This window comes from Schistocerca nitens, chromosome 4 (assembly GCF_023898315.1).
Source record: "Schistocerca nitens isolate TAMUIC-IGC-003100 chromosome 4, iqSchNite1.1, whole genome shotgun sequence".
NCBI classification, from domain to species: Eukaryota; Metazoa; Arthropoda; class Insecta; order Orthoptera; family Acrididae; genus Schistocerca; species Schistocerca nitens.
In genome coordinates, this window is record NC_064617.1 from 845,283,162 (window position 1) to 845,302,588 (window position 19,427).

Below are 19,427 nucleotides of genomic sequence, written 5' to 3' on the forward strand. Positions count from 1 at the left end.
AATTAATAAGCTGACGGCCAGAGCGTTCTGTTTAGTTACCACCATATATTGTGCACTAGTTAAACTTTTTTGCGTTGGGCGTAGTGAAAGTACAACTTCATTCAAGGTAATTTATGAATTATATTTCAGCAAAATACAATGATTTACTAGTCGGTCAGTCATCTAAAATCCATGGTAATGGTTTGCTCTAATAATTTTTCTTCAGATTTCTGCATACGTTGCACTATGAAGAGTTCAAAATTTGAGCTGAACAACTCGTGCATCCTCTTAGACAGTCTTGAATTTTACACATAGTTAAAAGTTTGCTTGGGTTGTACCCCTGTTTTGAAAAGTTTGAGTGAGATTATAAGTATATGTGTACTCATGTGTCCTCAGTATGTTTCAGCTATGTAACCTTATGAGACTAGGAATTTTATTATCTCATTATATACATACATACATAAAACAATGATTTTGTGTACAGGGAATTAATTAATGTGAATGATATAATTGAGGCAATGGAAAATCCAAGCTGGAAGAATAATTGAGGCCTATACAGTGTGTCAAAAAACCTTAATTAATCTCAATTTACAACCATTATTTTACAAGTTTATTATGCTACTCTACAGAGAAAGCTTTATCATCATTTAAAAATTCCATGACTGAATAATATCATTTCTGCACAAAGATGGCTTATAATTTTAGCTCAGCAAGCATAATCCCACACTACAAAAGTTTTTCACTTTTGTCATAAATTTTCATGACCATTTAATTTTCTAATATGAGTGTGGCTGCAATATTCACACTACAAATTGCCAATCTTTGTTCTTTTTTATTTCCACAGTACCTCATGAAAAGCTGTAAAAATCTGAAGGGAGGCCTTCAAGAGGTAGCTGACCAATTGGAGCTGGAAAGAATAGGACCACAGCACCAAGCTGGAAGTGATTCGCTTCTCACGGGCATGGCATTCTTCAAGATGAGAGAGGTAAGCAATAAGTGATAACTTAAGAATAGACCTTTTTGTAGCTGTGTCGAGGGTGAATCATTTAAAACTTGCACCACAGATATTGCAGAAATGGAAAGTGCTTTTGATGTGCAGTTTCCACAGGATGGATTGATAGTCAGGGGCTCTTATTGTTAGCCAATAAACAGATCATAATAATAATTAGAAAGTGTATTTTTGTGCATACAGACACTTTTTAAATGGAACAATACCTATTGACATTAACAAACTAAAAGTACAGTAAATTAGAGTGTCAGTGGTGTTTGTTGCTGGATTCTAGTGGGAGTCATTTATGAGATGATGTATTTTGAGAAGTTCCCACACTGACACCGTGCTATACCTGTGATAATATACACTAAAGTACAACAGAAGTGCACACACTAGGCATGTGGATTCTGACCAGTAATGAGGTAATGGACAATCACAGGTTCAAAATGACCACCGACAGCAACAATACATACTTCCAGTCTGGTATGGAATGACTGCTGCACACATGTTGGCCTTTTGGCTGATATGTCCAAGCAGGCTGCAGTAATATGTTGTTGCATATCATTGGGTGTAGTTTGTATGTCCTTGTAGACAGTGTATTTCAGCCTTACCCCCAGAAAAAAAGTCTACAGGCATCAAATTCGGGGAATGGGGTGGCCAAGGTACAGGTCCTGCGTGTCTAATCCAACAATTTGGAAACACTTTGCGGAGACATGCTGTAGTACTTCGTGCACTATGGCCTAGATAGCTATCATGTTAGTACCATAGGTTTTTTCTAGTCTGTAGATGAAAGTTATCTAGCATCTGTGGAAGATTGTCTATTTGGAGGCTGTGATACTTCTGCACCTTCAGTGTTCCATCTGTGAAAAATGGGCATATGAGCTGATGGTCCACTGTCCCACACCACACGTTTACACTCCATGGATGCTGACATTGCACCAGACGTAGCCAACGAGGATTTTCAACAGGTTAATACTGCATGTTTTGATGGTTTACCATGATTGGTAAATGAGGCTTCATGACTTAAACAACATACATTATACATCTGGAGTATCATGTCTTAATGCCCATGTACAGAAGCTAACACCATTCTTATAATAATTTCCATGCAGTTCTTGATGGAGAGTGATGTGATAGGGGTGGAACCTATGTTAATGGAGAATATGTGGGTCACATGCCTGATGACTTGTGCCACTTCCTTGTGCAGCTGCGCAGAAGCTAGTAGGCGGATCAACTGCAACAGCAGCAAGAACATTAATTTCTCCCTCCTGTTGTCACTTGTTTCCTTCTGTTATGTTGTCTAGGTGTGACACTACCACTTTCACGTAACTGTTTGAAGAGGTTCCTGAATAATTGCCTAGATGGTTGACATTTATTGGGATATCTTGCCACATACACCATACAAGAACGAACTGCATTATTTCTCCACTCTTCATACGCTGTGAACGTGTCCGTTCATTGGTAAATCCCATTGCCCACTCATGACCAACTGTTTGGACTGTCATGCAAACTGACTAACAAGTCGCACTACTCCCAAGGAACACACAAGCATACTATATACAAACATAACAACATCGTACCTAACAAATACACAGGTTGAATGGCATAAAAAAGTATTGGTGTGGAAAGTTTCCACAGTACAATACCTCATAAACAACTTGCACGAGGCTTGTGCAACAAACACTGCTGACATTCTAATTCACCCAACTTTTAGTTTGTTAATGTCAATAGGCATTGTAACAATATTGTGAGCAGGAGAGTTGGTACTCACTCACTGAGTCGCAGATAGGCACAACAAAAAGACTGTCATAAAATGAGTGTTAGGCCAACAAGGCCTATCTGTGTCTCAGTGAGTGAGTGAGTGAGTAGCAACTCTCCTTCTCATAATATTGTTACCTTTCATCCTGGATCCAGTATGCATTATTCCATTTCAAATAGTGTATATATGCACAAAAAATACACGTTCTCTAAGTATTATTACAATATGTTTATCGGCTAACAATACAAGCCCCTGATCACCAATCCACTCTGTGCAAAGCGCACATAGACAGCACTTTCCCTTTCCGCAATATTTGTGGTATAAGTTTTAGGTGATTAACCTTGTATAGATGTAAAGCGTTGTTGGCATCTAGATTATTGTTACCGTTATTGAGTGCAGTCAAATAATTATATTTTTGGAATTTTCTGTCGGATGACACTTGGAAGAGGGCAACGGGAGTTGGCAAGGAATGAAACGTGCAGTGAATACTGTAATCAGCTTCTAGTGTTCTGTGATATATCAATTCAAACAAATGTTCTATAATCAAAGCAGTCAGTTTTCTGCAGCCATCATAAGTGCAGCTGCATATGCAGCTATATATTTCCTTGTTATTGGGTATTTTGAGAGATACTGTTAGGTTTTGTTTGTGAAGTGGCATTTCAGAGTTCTGTGATCTCTTTATTGTCTGCGTCAGTTTGGGCGTGGTCTAACAGCCCTACCTATTAAGTGAGACTTTGCACAATATTTTTCAGAAAGAAGGAAGGAAGATTAGGGTTTAACATACTACTGACAACCATGTCATTACATATCCACAGTGTGTGGAATAGCATGTCTGCTAGTGAATGTTTGTTGCACTAATAAAACTCGGTTAGTTGTCTAAGTGAATACTTATAGTTGCAGCATGGGTGAATATAAATAAGACCATGTAGGATCCATTTGCACCATTGCCAAGTTTGGAGAGTAATTGCCCTTCAGACTATTTAAGAGATTTTACTCTGTTGGATGGAAACAAGCCACCTCTTTCACAAGCACAAAGTGAGGTAACAAAGTTGTAAGACATTCTATGCGTATTCTGAAAGGTGGCAGTTCAAATCCATGTCTGGTCACTCAAATGTGTGAAGGTTTTCTGCAGTTTTCCTAAAGGCAAATGCCAGGATAGTTCCATTCCCAATTCAGCCTTGTATGCCATGTATATAATGACCTCGTTGTCAGTAGTACAGTAAGCCCTGACCTTCCTTCCTTCTGTCCTTCTTTCCTGGCAATATTGTGTAAAGTCTCGCATAAAAGGTAGCACTGTTAGACAGTCTTGGTGATATGACAGGCATGTAGTAACCAGCAGGTTATTCCTAGGTACTGTAGGGACATATGAGTGTGTAAAATCTAAAGCACCATGAATGGTTTTCCAAAATAAGAGGGTCATGTTCATTAGTTAGCTCTTTGTAGTGCAGATACCTCGTAGATGCAAAAACTACTATTCAAATCCTGGTAAAGATTTCTAATTTTTCATCTGCAGAGTGCTATTATGCATTCCATTACAGCTTTGACTTCAAAGGGGAACCATTCTTCTTGTGGTCTAGATCCGGTAAGAACAAGCAGCTACATTTCTTGTGTTGTGAACATTTCTAAATTAGCTTCCTGTGAATAAGTTTTGTTCTGAAGTAAAGAATACAGATGGTGATGATAGTAAATGTCCTTTTGTTACTACATTATCCATAATGTGGCTAGTTACTATCTTTGATACATTACCTTCTCCATAAAGTCACAGAGTATCATAATAGGTCGCTTAAATTACATTTAAGGATGAAGCTTTGGCCATTCAGCTTTCACACAAATTTATTTTAAAAAATTCTGGAGGGTAGGTTTTAGCAAACAATACTTGTTTTCGAATAGGCTCAAGATTTCATGATTAGGGATGCCAACAATAAATCGATGCTTTTAAAACATTGAGGTTTCATCCATAAACATTGAGGTTTGAGTGGTGATACACCACTGATGCATCAATGACAAAAGTCCAAAAATATTGACATTGTTCAACAATGGATCATTCATTCTGTTCGTGGATGCTCAGTCATTGACACATGACGTCTCATGATTCATGCAGTGCTACATTTATTGCTGTCCTCTTGAGTTTTGTACTTTTGAAGTAGTAGGGAAGTAAAATACGGAGTTTACAGTAAGATCAGTTACTTCAAATAGTCCCAATTGAGTAATGTGCAGCAATCGCTGAATATAGTATAAGTGATTCTCATTGTCGATTGCCATGTCAGTGTGTGTGCAATTGTGTGCCATAATATTTGGTGACATTGTGATAGTTCATGATGGGCACATTATGAATGTCTCAGTTCAGTAAGTAGACAACCAGCAAATAAAATTTTACCAATTAATTGGAGAAAAATTTATACATGTGTGTCGAATTGTAGAAGTATTTTATCTGAACTGATTAATTTTTAGCTGACAGAACGTAAAGTAGTAAAGGAGTTTTGCTATTTAGGGAGTAAAATAACTGATGATGGTCGAAGTAGAGAGGATATAAAATGTAGACTGGCAATAGCAAGGAAGTCGTTTCTGAAGAAGAGAAATTTGTTAACATCGAGTATAGATTTAAGTATCAGGAAGTCGTTTCTGAAAGTATTTGTATGGAGTGTAGCCATGTATGGAAGTGAAACATGGACGATAAACAGTTTGGACAAGAAGAGAATAGAAGCTTTCGAAATGTGGTGCTACAGAAGTATGCTGAAGATAAGGTGGGTAGATCACGTAACTAATGAGGAGGTATTGAATAGGATTGGGGAGAAGAGAAGTTAGTGGCACAACTTGACTAGAAGAAGGGTTCGGTTGGTAGGACATGTTTTGAGGCATCAAGGGATCACAAATTTAGCATTGGAGGGCAGCGTGGAGGGTAAAAATCGTAGAGGGAGACCAAGAGATGAATACATTAAGCAGATTCAGAAGGATGTAGGTTGCAGTAGGTACTGGGAGATGAAGAAGCTTGCACAGGATAGAGTAGCATGGAGAGCTGCATCAAACCAGTCTCAGGACTGAAGACCACAACAACAACAACAACAACAACAACAACAACAGAACGTGGGCATACCCAGATTTAATTTGGAGGAGACAACAGAGAGGGGGGTTACAAATGGACATGTAAAAATGCAAAATAAATCATTTGTGTACATTACAATTCACTTTCTGGACAAGTATCTACTGCTCAGTGGAACATTTGGTGTTTTTGAGCTGACAGAACACTACACATCACTGAAGAACTGACAGATACATCATCCAGAAGAATATTGAAAATGAAAAAGTTTCAGCTATCATCACAGATAATGACAGCACTGTTATGAAGGTCAGTCGGACGTGTTGGACAAAAAGAAAAAACATTATCCCTTGTTTTGACTGTATAATTAACTTAGTCATAAAGAAATCTGTTGATGATGAAAAACATTGCACTGAACTGAGAAATAGTCAGAGATATTGTCAAGTACATGAAAGTTACGGAAAGGACAGGTAGAAGTGGAACTGAAAGAAGGCAAAATTAAAAAAAAAAATGATGCTCTATGTTCACACACAGCTGAATTTGTGCTTGTTATAATGATTCCTGGAGGTAGTTTCCATTGTGGGAGCGAAACTTTCTGACTAGTCCTGAGACTCCACATTGGCTTATAGCAGTGAATTAGTGTTGCAAAGAAATGGTGGAATTGCTAGGACCATTAGAAAAATTAACAAAAGAAATTTCGGGAGATACTTGGGTTACAGTAACCAAAGAGATCCCATTAGTCAGTTGTGTTTGAGACGTGGTCGAAGATACGTAACCTAGAAATGAAATGATTGCTCTGTTTAGAAACAAAATATACAGGGTGTTACAAAAAGTTAAGGCCAAACTTTCAGGAAACATTCCTCACACACAAATAAAGAAAAGATGTTATGCGGACATGTGTCCAGAAACGCTTAATATCCATGTTAGAGCTCATTTTAGTTTGTTCTTCCACCAACGCACAGTGGAGCACATTATCATGATTTCATACGGGATACTCTACCTGTGCTGCTAGAACATGTGCCTTTACAAGTACGACACAACATGTGGTATTATGCACGATGGAGCTCCTGCACATTTAAGTCGAAGTGTTCGTACGATTCTCAACAGATTCGGTGACCGATAGATTGGTAGAGGCTGACCAATTCCATGGCCTCCATGCTCTCCTGACCTCAACCCTCTTGACTTTCATTTATGGGGAATTTGAAAGCTCTTGTCTATGCAACCCCGGTACCAAATGTAGAGACTCTTCGTGCTCGTATTGTGGACGGCTGTGATACAATACACCATTCTCCAGGGCTGCATCAGCACATCAGGGATTCCATGCGACGGAGGGTGGATGCATGTATTCTTGCTAACGGAGGACATTTTGAACATTTCCTGTAACAAAGTGTTTGAAGTCACGCTGGTACGTTCTGTTGCTGTGTGTTTCCATTCCATGATTAATGTGATTCGAAGAGAAGTAATAAAATGAGCTCTAACATGGAAAGTAAGTGTTTCCGGACACATGTCCACATAAGATATTTTCTTTCTTTGTGTGTGAGGAATGTTTCCTGAAAGTTTGGCCGTACCTTTTTGTAACACCCTGTAGAAACAACTGGCAAAAAGGTTTGACAACTTGGAACATTCCACCAATGTGGCAATTTCAACAACTCTTGACTCGAGATTAAATTTCATGCATGTAAAAGATGCTGTCACAAAATCAAAGAAAATTAGTTATACAGATAGGCATGGGAATTTAATGTACTTAAAATCACGAAATACATATCCAACAGATGTTATAAAGAAGATTCAGAGTTTGACATCTGGAAATATCACAAGCAATTGTCTCAAAAAAATATGAAAAATGAGTTGTCAACATTTGATGGAAACATCAGTGAAACTGATGTTCATATTTACCTGTTGTCCCCTATTACCCTAATAAATGAGACCCTATTGAAATGTGGCAGGACACGGTCACTTTTCCCAAATTTTCAAAGGTGTATCTTCCCATTATCGCTACATCTGTGCCAAGCAAGTGCTTGTTCTCAGAGGCTGGGGCACCCATCACTAGAGATGAGTTGTTTGTGAACTAACAGGTCCAAAGGAATGGTTCACCAGGAATGAATTCTAAGGAACAGCCTTTCATAGTTCATTTTGGTCACAGCTTTCTACTTGTGGTTCCTGGGAACGGGAAACGGTTGGTCTCGTTCCCGCAACGGCACGTCAGCCGGTCTCGTTCTGGCCTCGGTCCCGCTCCCGTCTTGTCTTGGTGTCAGTCTCCCTCGGCCGGACTCCTTCTTTGTGAGGCAACTGATCACTGTTCCAGTGCCAACTGTGTGTAATTACTGCAGTATCAAGTTGTTGTTCGTTTTGTTTGCTGCACACGCCCATTCAAGATCTGTTTCAAACCTTTTTTTGAACTCTGGACTTCTGTTTCTATTCAGTGTCCACAACTGGTAATTCAAATGTATTTTATAATTATGTGGTATGTAATACATACATCTTTTCAGGTAACAAAAGGGCATATCAGCTTGCTTCACTATTTCGATAAACAGCAGAACACACAAAAAAGCAAGTTTTCTTGTTATTACACATGCAAAAGAAGTCAGCACGGCACACACAAGTGGTCATTTTCCGTCCTTTTTTTGATCCAAGGTAAAACAGCATGTTCATTGTCATGGAAGGCAGACTGACTTACAACCGAATGAAGCCCGCACTCCATAATTGAGTGTCTGGTGTCACATTTTGTAAAGAGAATACGATAACTTCTACCATATTATTTCAGTGGTACAGGGTGGCGCACAAAAAATCAGCCCCGAGTACTAGACTGCTCATGGTCGCACACCAATCATCATCTATTGTTTCGAAGTTGTTCGGATTAGCTTTTTGTTATTCCTTTACTGCCTAATTATTACATGTTTATCTATTCTGCTTGTAGCAGTCACAAATCGTGCGTAATTGGCGAGCAGTCTGTACTGCCCTGGTTTCTTGTGCACCGTCTTATATTCTTTCACTTCAATCAGCCACATAATGCTACAGTTGGCTTAACGAGAGGTTTTGCAGAATCACGAAAATTACTTAAAGTGTGTGAGAATTCTGTAATGAATAAAAACTCTTTACTCCAGAGGGGAGGCAAGTGCCCCCTCTCGGTACCGTCCATCTTCAGTAACCTATGCTACTAATTTTCAGTTTATCACAAGAACCATATACCATGCACTTTTGAACGGTGAATAAGTAAAAATGAACAGTTCCCAAAAAAGAGTGATCACCAGTGAGCTAGTTCCCAAGGATGAGAGTTTGCCCATCTCTACCCATCACCTAGGAAAGAAACAGACTTCTAGGGACTAGGTGGTTATCAAAGCTTCTTTTCCCAAATTCTGTATCAAAATTTTTGATTTAAGGGAAATAAATTGTTTTAATGATAAAAATGAAGTGCTTCACAAGACCCATTTTATTTAGTTTTGTAACCTGATTTATATGAAGATAGCCAATGATCGCAACAGTCAGTATCATTGCTCCTAATGTAAGTTAATGTTAGGCAACATTATAGATAGAGGTAGGTTGTGAACAAATAGGTGACTACTTCCAGTTTCTCTCTGTTTTAAAACTTGCAATACAACTTATGTTATTTTAGTGTACTACTTAAAAATCAAATAATTTTGGTGTGATTTTTCAAATATTGCTGAAATATATAGAAACATCAATGTATTACTCATACGAGTGATGTTTTAACAACATCGATATCTCAGCATTTTTAAGAGCAATATTGCAACACTATTCCTGATACGTCACAGTGCTTTATGTAATATTGATCTTGCTCAATCAATCACATGACATTTGACTCGGTGGCACTAGTGTGAGGAATAGTTGAGAAAATGTGAACTAGCCGCTACAGCAATTTAATGCTCTGCTTAAAAATTGATAATTTTTTGAAAAACAGGAGGAAATAGTGTTACTTTCTATCACCTTACAAACTATTTTTGTATTTGAACAGGTCTGAAATAAAAGTTCTCATATATGTATGGATACTGTCTACATACATTTATGCTGCTTTTTAAGTAAAGGTAACATTCAAAGTAGAAAATGTTGTCCTTAAGAATCCATTATTTGATTCTGAACCCAACTGAGAAACTGTAAAAATTTACCAAGTTGGCTACAAATGAGAAATTCAGCCGTTTTTCTCTGTTAGATTACCAGGCAACAACATTACCAGCTTTAGAACAAGATGATGACATTTAACCCTCGCATTACCAACCGGGGTATTCTGACTACCCCAGGTTGATCTCCCCCCCCCCCCCCGCCCCCCCGTAATAATGTTATCTGAAGGGCCACACGCCTGTGGTTTCATGACTTTGTACTAAAATGATTGACGTTGAATTCACACTCACGACTGTCTAATTCTTTTGGCTTTATCATTGTTATTCAAGTCATTTATTGGTGGGGTTGTGAGACTACCCCGCTTGGTATGAAACTTCTTACTTTCTTATTTGTAGAAAAAGAAGATTTTGGGAAATATATGTCATTCATCTTCTTTGTTGAGTTTTGCCATAGATCCAATGTTTGTTATTGTTGCTGGTTACTGTTGTTGAGTTGCATTTGACGTTCACTGTTGAGCTGACATTACACGAGTCAGTATTTCATCTGCAAGTAAGGATGTCCAAAGGACTTTCTAGCGATGAGATCATGGAAATTCTATACAATTCTGATGTCAGTGATGATGAAAATGGATGGGACACTGATAATGAATTGAATGGGTATAAGGAACCTCTTGACAAAGACCATATCATAGCATCAGATGAAGCTGAGATGAAATATCAGAAGGTACTACACATTCACGTGAACTAGTAGAAGAAGAAGAAGTGGATGATTAAGAAGAAGAAGAAGAAGACACCGGAGATGTGTCTGTTTCTAGAAGTGGACTACAATTTTCTAGTGAACCACCAAAAGGTGGGCGGGCGTTGACGTCGCAACATTTTGAATGTAACACCTCGCCCAGTGAATGATGGAAAAACAACCAAAACAATAACAGAGTCATTTTTATTATTTATCTTGCTGGAAATCGTGAGCATCATTGTAGAAGAAAAGAACAGGGAAGCCAAATGAGTAATTTCTTTGTGGAATGCAGCTCAGTCTTCGAACAAAACAACATGGAGAGATATAAATGCAACAGTAGCAATTCTAATAGGAGCTGGTCTAACTCATGGACATCGCCCAAGTGCTTCCGACCTGTGGGGAGGTAATGTTGCCTTTTGGCAGCCATTCTTTTCTGCTGCCATGTCAAGAAATAGATTTTTGTCTATACTGAAATTCTTGCGATTTGACAACAGAGACACAAGAGCACAGAGAATTGAAGAAACCAAGGACAAGCTACAAGCCATCAGGGTAGTGTTTGACAAATTTCAATCTAACTTGTGCAAGAACTTCTATTATTATAAATACATGACTACTGATGAACGATTAGCAACCTACCGAGGAAACTGCCATTTTAGGGTTTATATGAAGAGCAAACCTGGCAAGTATGGCATTAAAATTTGGGTTTTTGCTGATGTGAAGACATCTTACTTATTACGGATCCAAATTTACACAGGAATGGTGGACAATACTCAGGAAGTGAATCAAGGACAGAGAGTTGTTTTGGATCTGATGGAACCATTTCTGAATAACATTCATGGTGTAACAACTGATAATTTTTTCACCAGTTTTCCATTGGCTGCTGAACTACCAAAACGAAACACGACATTGGTTGGTACCTTGCATTCCAATAAGAAAGAGATTCCGAAGGAATTCTTGCCAAACAGAAAGATAGAAGTTCACTCTTCAATGTTTGGCTTCACAAGTGACTTGACTCTAGTTTCCTATGTTCCAAAGAAGGGAAAGGCAGTAATACTACTCTCTACTCAGCATAATGAGAGACAAGTGAGTGGTGAAGAAAGTGAACACAAACCCGAAATCATACTGCACTACAACAAAACCAAAGGTGCTGTAAATGATGGGGACGAAATGACAAGAGGATACTGTTGTGTTAGAGGAACGAGGCGGTGGCCACTTAAGAATCTTCATGGAAATGATAGATATTGCAGCACTGAATGCATATATTCTGTACACTCAAAAGATTTCCTGAATGACAGAAGAATAACCGAAGCCGACGTAAACTCTTCACGACTGAACTGACATTTGGACTCAGCAAAGGCAACATGGAAGAAAGAGCCCAAAATATCAGCAGTCTTGTACAAGATGCCCTGAAAGCTTGTGGCATTGCAGTTCCTACAGCAGTGATCAAGACCCAGTGTTCCAAGTTACCAACGCCACAACAATGTCAAGATTGCAGGAGAAACGAAGATCGGAAAGCAAGATTATGTTGTGTAACATGCAAGAAATCTGTTTGTAATATACACAGAGAAGAAACTGTTACTGTGAAGTGAAGTGCATGCAGTGCAATAATGTACTTGACTTAAAAGTTGAAAAAAGTCTTGTGTTATTTTACTGCAGTGACTGTTGAGGTACATAGATTATTTTCTGTTTGTTGAGTACTGAATTTAGTGAAAGATATAAAAAAATTTTTGTACTTTGTATCTGTGATCTGAATAAATACTTTAATAACCTGAAAAGCTGTTTTTCAATACTAAATAAACCAATTCAGTAGAAATAACGAAATCTGAGAACAAATATTACAATAAAACACAAAAATCTTTTAGGGTAGTCCAAATACCCTGCTTGGTAAAATATAGGTGTGAAAAAGCTTGGTAATGGGAGGGTTAAATGAATCAAGAAAGAAGATAATCGAGAATTAAATGTCTAACAAATCACATTAAACTGGCAGCAGTAGTTATCACAAGAATGAATTAAGATGGAAAGACCAGTAGTGGAGATAGTACTGACAGATGTCAATAGAATGCATGACAAACAAAAGTTCGAGAATTGAACTGAATCGTGATTGCGATCTTTTATTTATGTATTAGTTGCTGTTGTCATATATGACCTGCACCCAAGAAGACATGGCTGTTTATGCTTCACTGTTGATCAAGCACAAGACTGCGGAATGGTTGGAGAGGGAACAGTGACACCAGCTTGGGCGAGAAGTGAGAACTCTCAAGGAGTGCAGGCAGGAGGATGTTGCGCATGCAGCAAATTGTTGTGCTGCCAACCATGGGAATTTCACTGCGTACTTTGGCTTTTTATGAACATCTACCACATTTAAATTGCAGTTTGCTTGAATCCGTTTGTACTCAAAATCGAATAGACTTTAAAATTGGACAAATACACAACAATAGCACAAATTTCTGCAGGAGATGGTAAAAGTCTAGATTGAAGCTGGTGGCATACTTCAGTGGTTTGTGCAGCAGTCATGTCAATACTCATTGTGATGGGTGATGTGATAGATTGAGGGTGTGTTAGCTGCTGGCTCTACAGAACCAATGAGAGAGCGGTGGCAGATAATATGTTTGGAAGCAGAAGACATTATAACATTCTTATATCAGTATACAAGCGAAATCAGTTATTTATTTAGGGGAGGGGAGGGGGGGAACAGCTGTGTTCGCAGGTCCCATTGTACCCACAATCTCACAGATTGCAACATATTCGGAAGAAACAACCAAATATTCGTGACAACGAAGGTATAAGTTTTGCAGCTATCCTGCTAGGATGATGTTGTGGTGATTAAAAATAGTGATACCTCAGATGGCAGGGTAACTAAACAAAAAAGCCAGTGAAGATAAAAATTTATGTACACAATTTCTTCTTGTTTATTCTCTTTGTATCATCAAAAAGTAGACAATAAATGGCATAAGTTTTTAGGCAGGTACCTAAGGTCAATAAAAGTTTGTAATTTTGATTGGTCAGAATGTGTTAAAAAAATAAAGTTACCCAAGGAGCCTTGTAAGAAAGGGGGAGGGGGATTGTCTTATATTCAGGGTTGTCTTCTATTCGAGTAAGTACACTATTTGGTTATTTGGAAACCGAGTTAACAGAAGAATGATTTGCTAAAACCCCTTGGCAGCTTTCACTGAGTATCCATTCAAATTTTGAAGGCAGCAATGCTAATAAGTGTAAGATCTACACAGACAAGATGTCTGAAGCTGTTTTTCAGTAGCGATATGCACCTACAAACAGCTGTATGGGATGATTGTTTTACTCTTTGTTGGTGTCTGTGAGCTGCAATTTACTGGCATATTGCAGTATTAAATATCTTTTGGTGCACTCAGATATATTGAAAACAAATGTAAGATGTCAGAAATAAGGATAGTAACATGTTACCCTACACACTTCCTAGCTTCAAGTGCACGTGTCTGCAGTATTTTTTTCTTATAGAAGTGGACTCAGAGCTTCGACTGTCATTTGACAAATGTTAATCACTTTAATTTTAGACAGTCAGTTGCAGCTCTGCTGATGAAGGTGTACTTTTACCAGCATCCAGAACACAGCATGTATGTTTAATTTCATCTGTGGTCCTTATTGCATATACACATGCCATCTTGGGATAACTAAAATCTAAAGGACCCATATTTACAGTAACAGAACTGAGATTAATTAAGGACATTAGAACATGAAGGTAGTTTCTTTTCTGCAGGAACTGACATATGACTATTCTTTTTAGAGAGAGAATAAGAAGCCGTTCATTTCCTTATGTAATAAGGTGACTGCCTTGTCTTCAGTTTCTTGTAATCCTGTGCCAAACTGTTGTTACCTTTCAAAAAGCACACACGAAGTCTTTTGTTTTGAACAGGCTTGCGTGAATGAATGTTGAGAGTGGCAGCCAAGAGTAGCTTGTTCGTAGAGTTGTGTGCTTCTCATTGAACCATTGCAGGGTGAGAGCTTTTGTCTTAAGCCTTCTCCCAAGAATTCCAAAAGCTTCTGATAATTTTTGTCTTTATGTGAATTATCCATTATTGGATGATTTACTTGGGAAACATGCATGAAAGTTTTGGCAAGATGGCCCTGTCACAGGTCCAGATGTTCTAAGGATTGCAGTGCTTGAATTCATTTGTTGTATTCAGTGAATGCAACATTTAGACTATTGGTATATACTACTGGAGTGAGCCTTCTCTCTTCCAGGTAACTCAGGTGTGCTTGATTATATCATTTTTATCTCTGTATCATATATGAAGGATTCTTTTGTCATCTTTTAAGTTGTCTGGTAGGACCATAGCATATACCAGGGCCTCTGAGATTGTTTCCAGAAAAGGGGTCAGCTCTCAACATCTCCCAAAAGCAAGACTTAATGGGCAGTAGCTTACTGATAGTAGCCGCTGAATTTTAAAGTAGACTGCAGATGCAGACAGCTACTTCATGATCTCTTCTTATGCATCTAGAATGATGAGCTCCACTTGATCACTGCATTCTTCTTACAGATCTACACACAGTCATACTAATTGTCAGACAATGAGTTATGGTGAGCTCATCAACCTGCGTCACAACAGGCAGTGCATTTTCCAGGCACTCCTTGTGATGCTGAAATTGTAAAGTGATGTCTTATTGATAATCATTTCAAATCTGGACATGAAACACCTAGTATTACTGCTCTGATTTTAATGTTACCTTCTCAGAATAGATAACTCTCGGCCTGACATGATTTAATTTGCTTTTTTACACAATTTGTTAACTAGAGAATGGCAACATTTTGTCGCAGGAGATGGCAGTGTTCTTGTTTTATTATTGTCCATAGTGCTCAGAGCCATTTGAACTTATTCAAACAACAAAAACATCCATTTTCGAAAATATATTATAATTAAATAAGAAAATCTTCTCAGCAAGCAATGACAGGAAAAACACATGCAAAAGTTAAGGACATGTGCAAACTTTCCCAGCCTAAACCTTGCCTTCCTTTTCCTTCATCCCCGTTTCTTCTCTTCCCCTTCCAACCCGGGAAGGAGCCACTGGCTCCAAAAGCTGGCACATTTCCTTACCTTCTGTATGTGGTTTTTGTACTGCCACATGGTGAGTAGATATTTTTTTGTCTACTTAATTCTATTATATTAAGACATATTCAGATTTAAAATAAATATACGCAAATACTGGTCCTACCATTTAGGTTTGCTGGAGCTTGTGGTTCTAACTTGACACACACCAGTTAACTCCTACACTACCAACAGTCTTTCTGCACTCTAGTTTTAAATCTGAAGGTGACCTTATTTGGGCAAAACCAGCAATAAATGTAAAAACATTATTGAGACTGTTTTGTTCACTAAAAAAAATTGAAATCATTTGAGATTGCATCTACACCCCCTTATATGCAGTCATTGCTTTACTACTGCCCTTAACCCACAAGTTCTGTTTAGTGTTAAAATGTGGCTCTAGTTCCAATGGAAGAATGATGTGGAGATACTTAAGACTATGACAAAGCGGCTGGAAAAGTGCTGGTAGCAACCAAAAAATGGCACTAATTGTAATGTATTTGTATCCATGAAATGTATTTGCAATTGTGAATATGAACAACCATCAGCTGTGTAACAGAATGATGACAATGAAAATCTGTGCTGGACTGGAACTCGAACTCGGGTTTCCCACTTTTACCAAGTGGTCACCTTAACCACTTTGGCTATCCGTGCATGACGAGACCCAATCTTCCATATGTCTTGGTTCCTGCGTAACAACCTGTACTTGAACACACACTTATTGTTATAACCATTGTAATTGAAAATTGCTGCCCAGTATTTGTGGATAAATACAATATTGCAGTGCCTCATTGTTAAGAACAATAATTCAGCTTCAGCCTCATTGTTAAGAACGATTCAGCTTCAGTGGTTATGAAATATGTGAAATGTATTATAGCTGAATATATTACACAGATGATGGTCGTTCGTATTTACAACCGCGAACACATTTCACGTATGTAGTAACAGCTGTAGTTGCAGCAGTGTCTGTTCCTTCAGATGTGCATGCATGACTAAAGGAACATGGCATTGTTCTTCTTAACATCAGAGGTACTGTAGTATCTTATTCTGATCAACCAGCTGCTGAAATCAGTGGAAAATGCAGTGTAATATAAAGTCAAAACACTTCCCAAACAACAGCAGTAAGTGTTCATTGTAGTTCATCTCAGTTATCATCACCATCGTTTGGAAATAAGGCAGCATATTTTATGAGTCCACATCATCTTTATTTCCATGGTTATTACACAATTTACAAATAAAATAGTGTTTAACTTCATACATAACGATATAGGTAACGTCTTGTCCTTTATTTAAATTATGTTAAGAGATTACTTACAACTTTTATTGAGGGATTATAAAATCAGTTAATGAAGATTTGTTGACTGTGATGTCGTTATGGTTGTCAGGAAATAGGTAGTCCTATAATGAAGTGTTATGCAGTTGATATATGTGTAAACAGAATTTCATCATTTTAGATTGTGCAAGTGTGCACATGATACATTGAGTGTACCTATACAGTACAACTGAAACATGTCAGAGGTTCATACCACTGATCATTGAAACCCATGAGATTATGTGCTGTTGGGATATAAATACGACAGTAAATTTTGGTGTGATACAACGTAGTGCAGAATAAATAGAATGTGCCTTTCATTTTGCAGATGTTCTTTGAAGATAACATTGATGATGCCAAGTACTGTGGGCATCTGTATGGACTTGGGACATCATTTGTTATGAACGGCAACAACAGTTATCATGACAATGGGGATAATAGCAATTCATCGTGATACTGCTGCTTGTCTGGAGCCAATGAAGACCAGAACGACATCATAGTGCTTGTGTTCATGCTCTGTCAACTGTATTCCTTACATCCCAAGAAATAAGGAAACAAAACCTTTTTATGAATTTTTCTTTTGTACAATTTCTTAATTGACAAAATAGTGTATACATTCTGTATTAATGTAAGAAATGAAATTGTAAATTTGTAAATCAAATGTTTCAATTGTGAACACCCTTTAGAGTACAACTGTGTGGATGATGAATGAATCATGTTCTTTATAGGAATGACATGTGTCTGGTGCAGAGCATAAGCCAAAAACTGAAAGTGAAAAATCATTTTTTTTAATATTCTGCAGAAAAGGACCACTTACACACAAACATCTGGAATATATTAATATCGGAACAAAATTTAAGTCTTAATTGATGTAGCAAAGCTATATAGTTTAATGTATGTCAGTAAGCTAAAAAGTAACTGTCAATCCTCTTCTTTCTTATTTCTTAACAAGAAATAAGGAAGTGTTTATCTTTCACAAGATTATGTATATTTTTATTTGACTTGGTATCCAAGTTTTTTAACAAAATACAAATTATAAAAAAAAATAAATGTGCAAATACTTTTGAGGAGTTTGAACTTGTGAAAGATAAATATTTGACAAATAACAGTTCATTGCTGTTAAGTTATCAATATATTGTAGATATTTTTTTTAATGTTTCCCTTATATTCCCCTTGTCCTTTATTTCGACCTCACCATGTTTCATAGTGTCCATGTACATCTGTGCTCTGTATGAAGAGAAGAAAGCTATTAATGAGCATGTTTGTAGGGAGTGAATGAAATTATATATATATACATATGTCCTTTACATTTTATATGTGTATTAAAGTAACTCAAGATGAAAAAATAATAATAATAATAATAGAGAAATAATGGTGTGTGAATTTATGCTTTAATTAAGTAATAATGTGAAATAAACACAGTTAAGAAGTAAACAGAAATTTTTATTGATATAGTTTGCACTGGTTTTATCCATCTGTGCAGAGAAGGAGAGAAATTTATTTATAAAGCTTTAAAAACATAACTGAGTTTTAGTTGATAATTATTCAGTTGAAATTAGCTTTTTATATTCATGCGCGTTGCCTCATGGTGCTCTGGTCTGTTAGTGGACATGGCTGTTTCAATGTTTTTGTACTTTTTGTCAGAATCACTGCTAAGTGATTGCTTGCAGCTTTTTTAGATTTTGTAAATGCATTTTTATACATTATTTGGTTTTCTAATAATGTCACTCACCCAAAATTTTATTTTTCATCACCCTTTTTTTTTTTTTTTTTTTTTTTTTAAGAATCAGTATTTTATGGACATGTATTTTTTGACTAAATACATGATACTGCAACATAAGAAATCAGGGATGTTTGATTAGTGTCAGCAGCTGAAATATTCCTCATTCCTCTGTGCCTCAGTTTAAGTTTATAAATTCAAAACCTGTTCTTTCCTTGGACTATTCATACAATTTTTAAAAATTTTTGCAGTAACATCTTTCCTGAAAACCACGTAGAGTCTGGTAAGTGGTGAACAGAAAAGTAGGAAGCAAATGTTTTAGCTGCACTTCACAGAATACTGGATATAAAAGGAAGAGGAACAGCTACTGCCATTGTGTAATGGCTGATTTGTTTGTCCATTGTGTATGAAATCGAAGACCTGTTGTGTAATAAGATGAGAGGGGTAGAAGAAAGACTGAGATACCAATATAATCATTCCAAGAGGGGCATAGTAGTTACTGAAAAAAGTCAGGGAAAAGAATTGAGGAATATCACATGTCTAAGGTACGTGCTCTGATGAAATTATGACTTTGAGCACAGTAAAAATCCGACAAATTTTTGGAGAATGTCAGAACAATTTGTAATTTCTATAGTACTTAAATTGATGTTCTGTGATTTTGACCTTTACAGCTGTCTATTCCACACCTACATCTCTGAAAGAAGAAAAATCAATATTATTGGCTTCCAGTTGGCATAGTCGTTCTTTTAATGACCTCCTG

General features: G+C 37.3%; 1 protein-coding gene across 5 annotated transcripts in view; it reads left to right on the forward strand.

The window, feature by feature from the left end:
- The window catches only part of LOC126253280 (CCR4-NOT transcription complex subunit 7), a 111,265-nt gene extending 92,568 nt beyond the window's left edge, over positions 1 to 18,697 (forward strand). For all 5 annotated transcript variants that reach the window (XM_049954501.1, XM_049954504.1, XM_049954505.1 and 2 more), the window contains 2 exons: positions 824 to 964; positions 17,276 to 18,697. In XM_049954501.1, coding sequence (XP_049810458.1) covers positions 824 to 964; positions 17,276 to 17,401 — 267 coding nt within the window. In that variant the 3' untranslated portion in view covers positions 17,402 to 18,697. The remainder of the gene's footprint in view (positions 1 to 823; positions 965 to 17,275) is intronic.
- Positions 18,698 to 19,427: the final 730 nt, after the last annotated feature.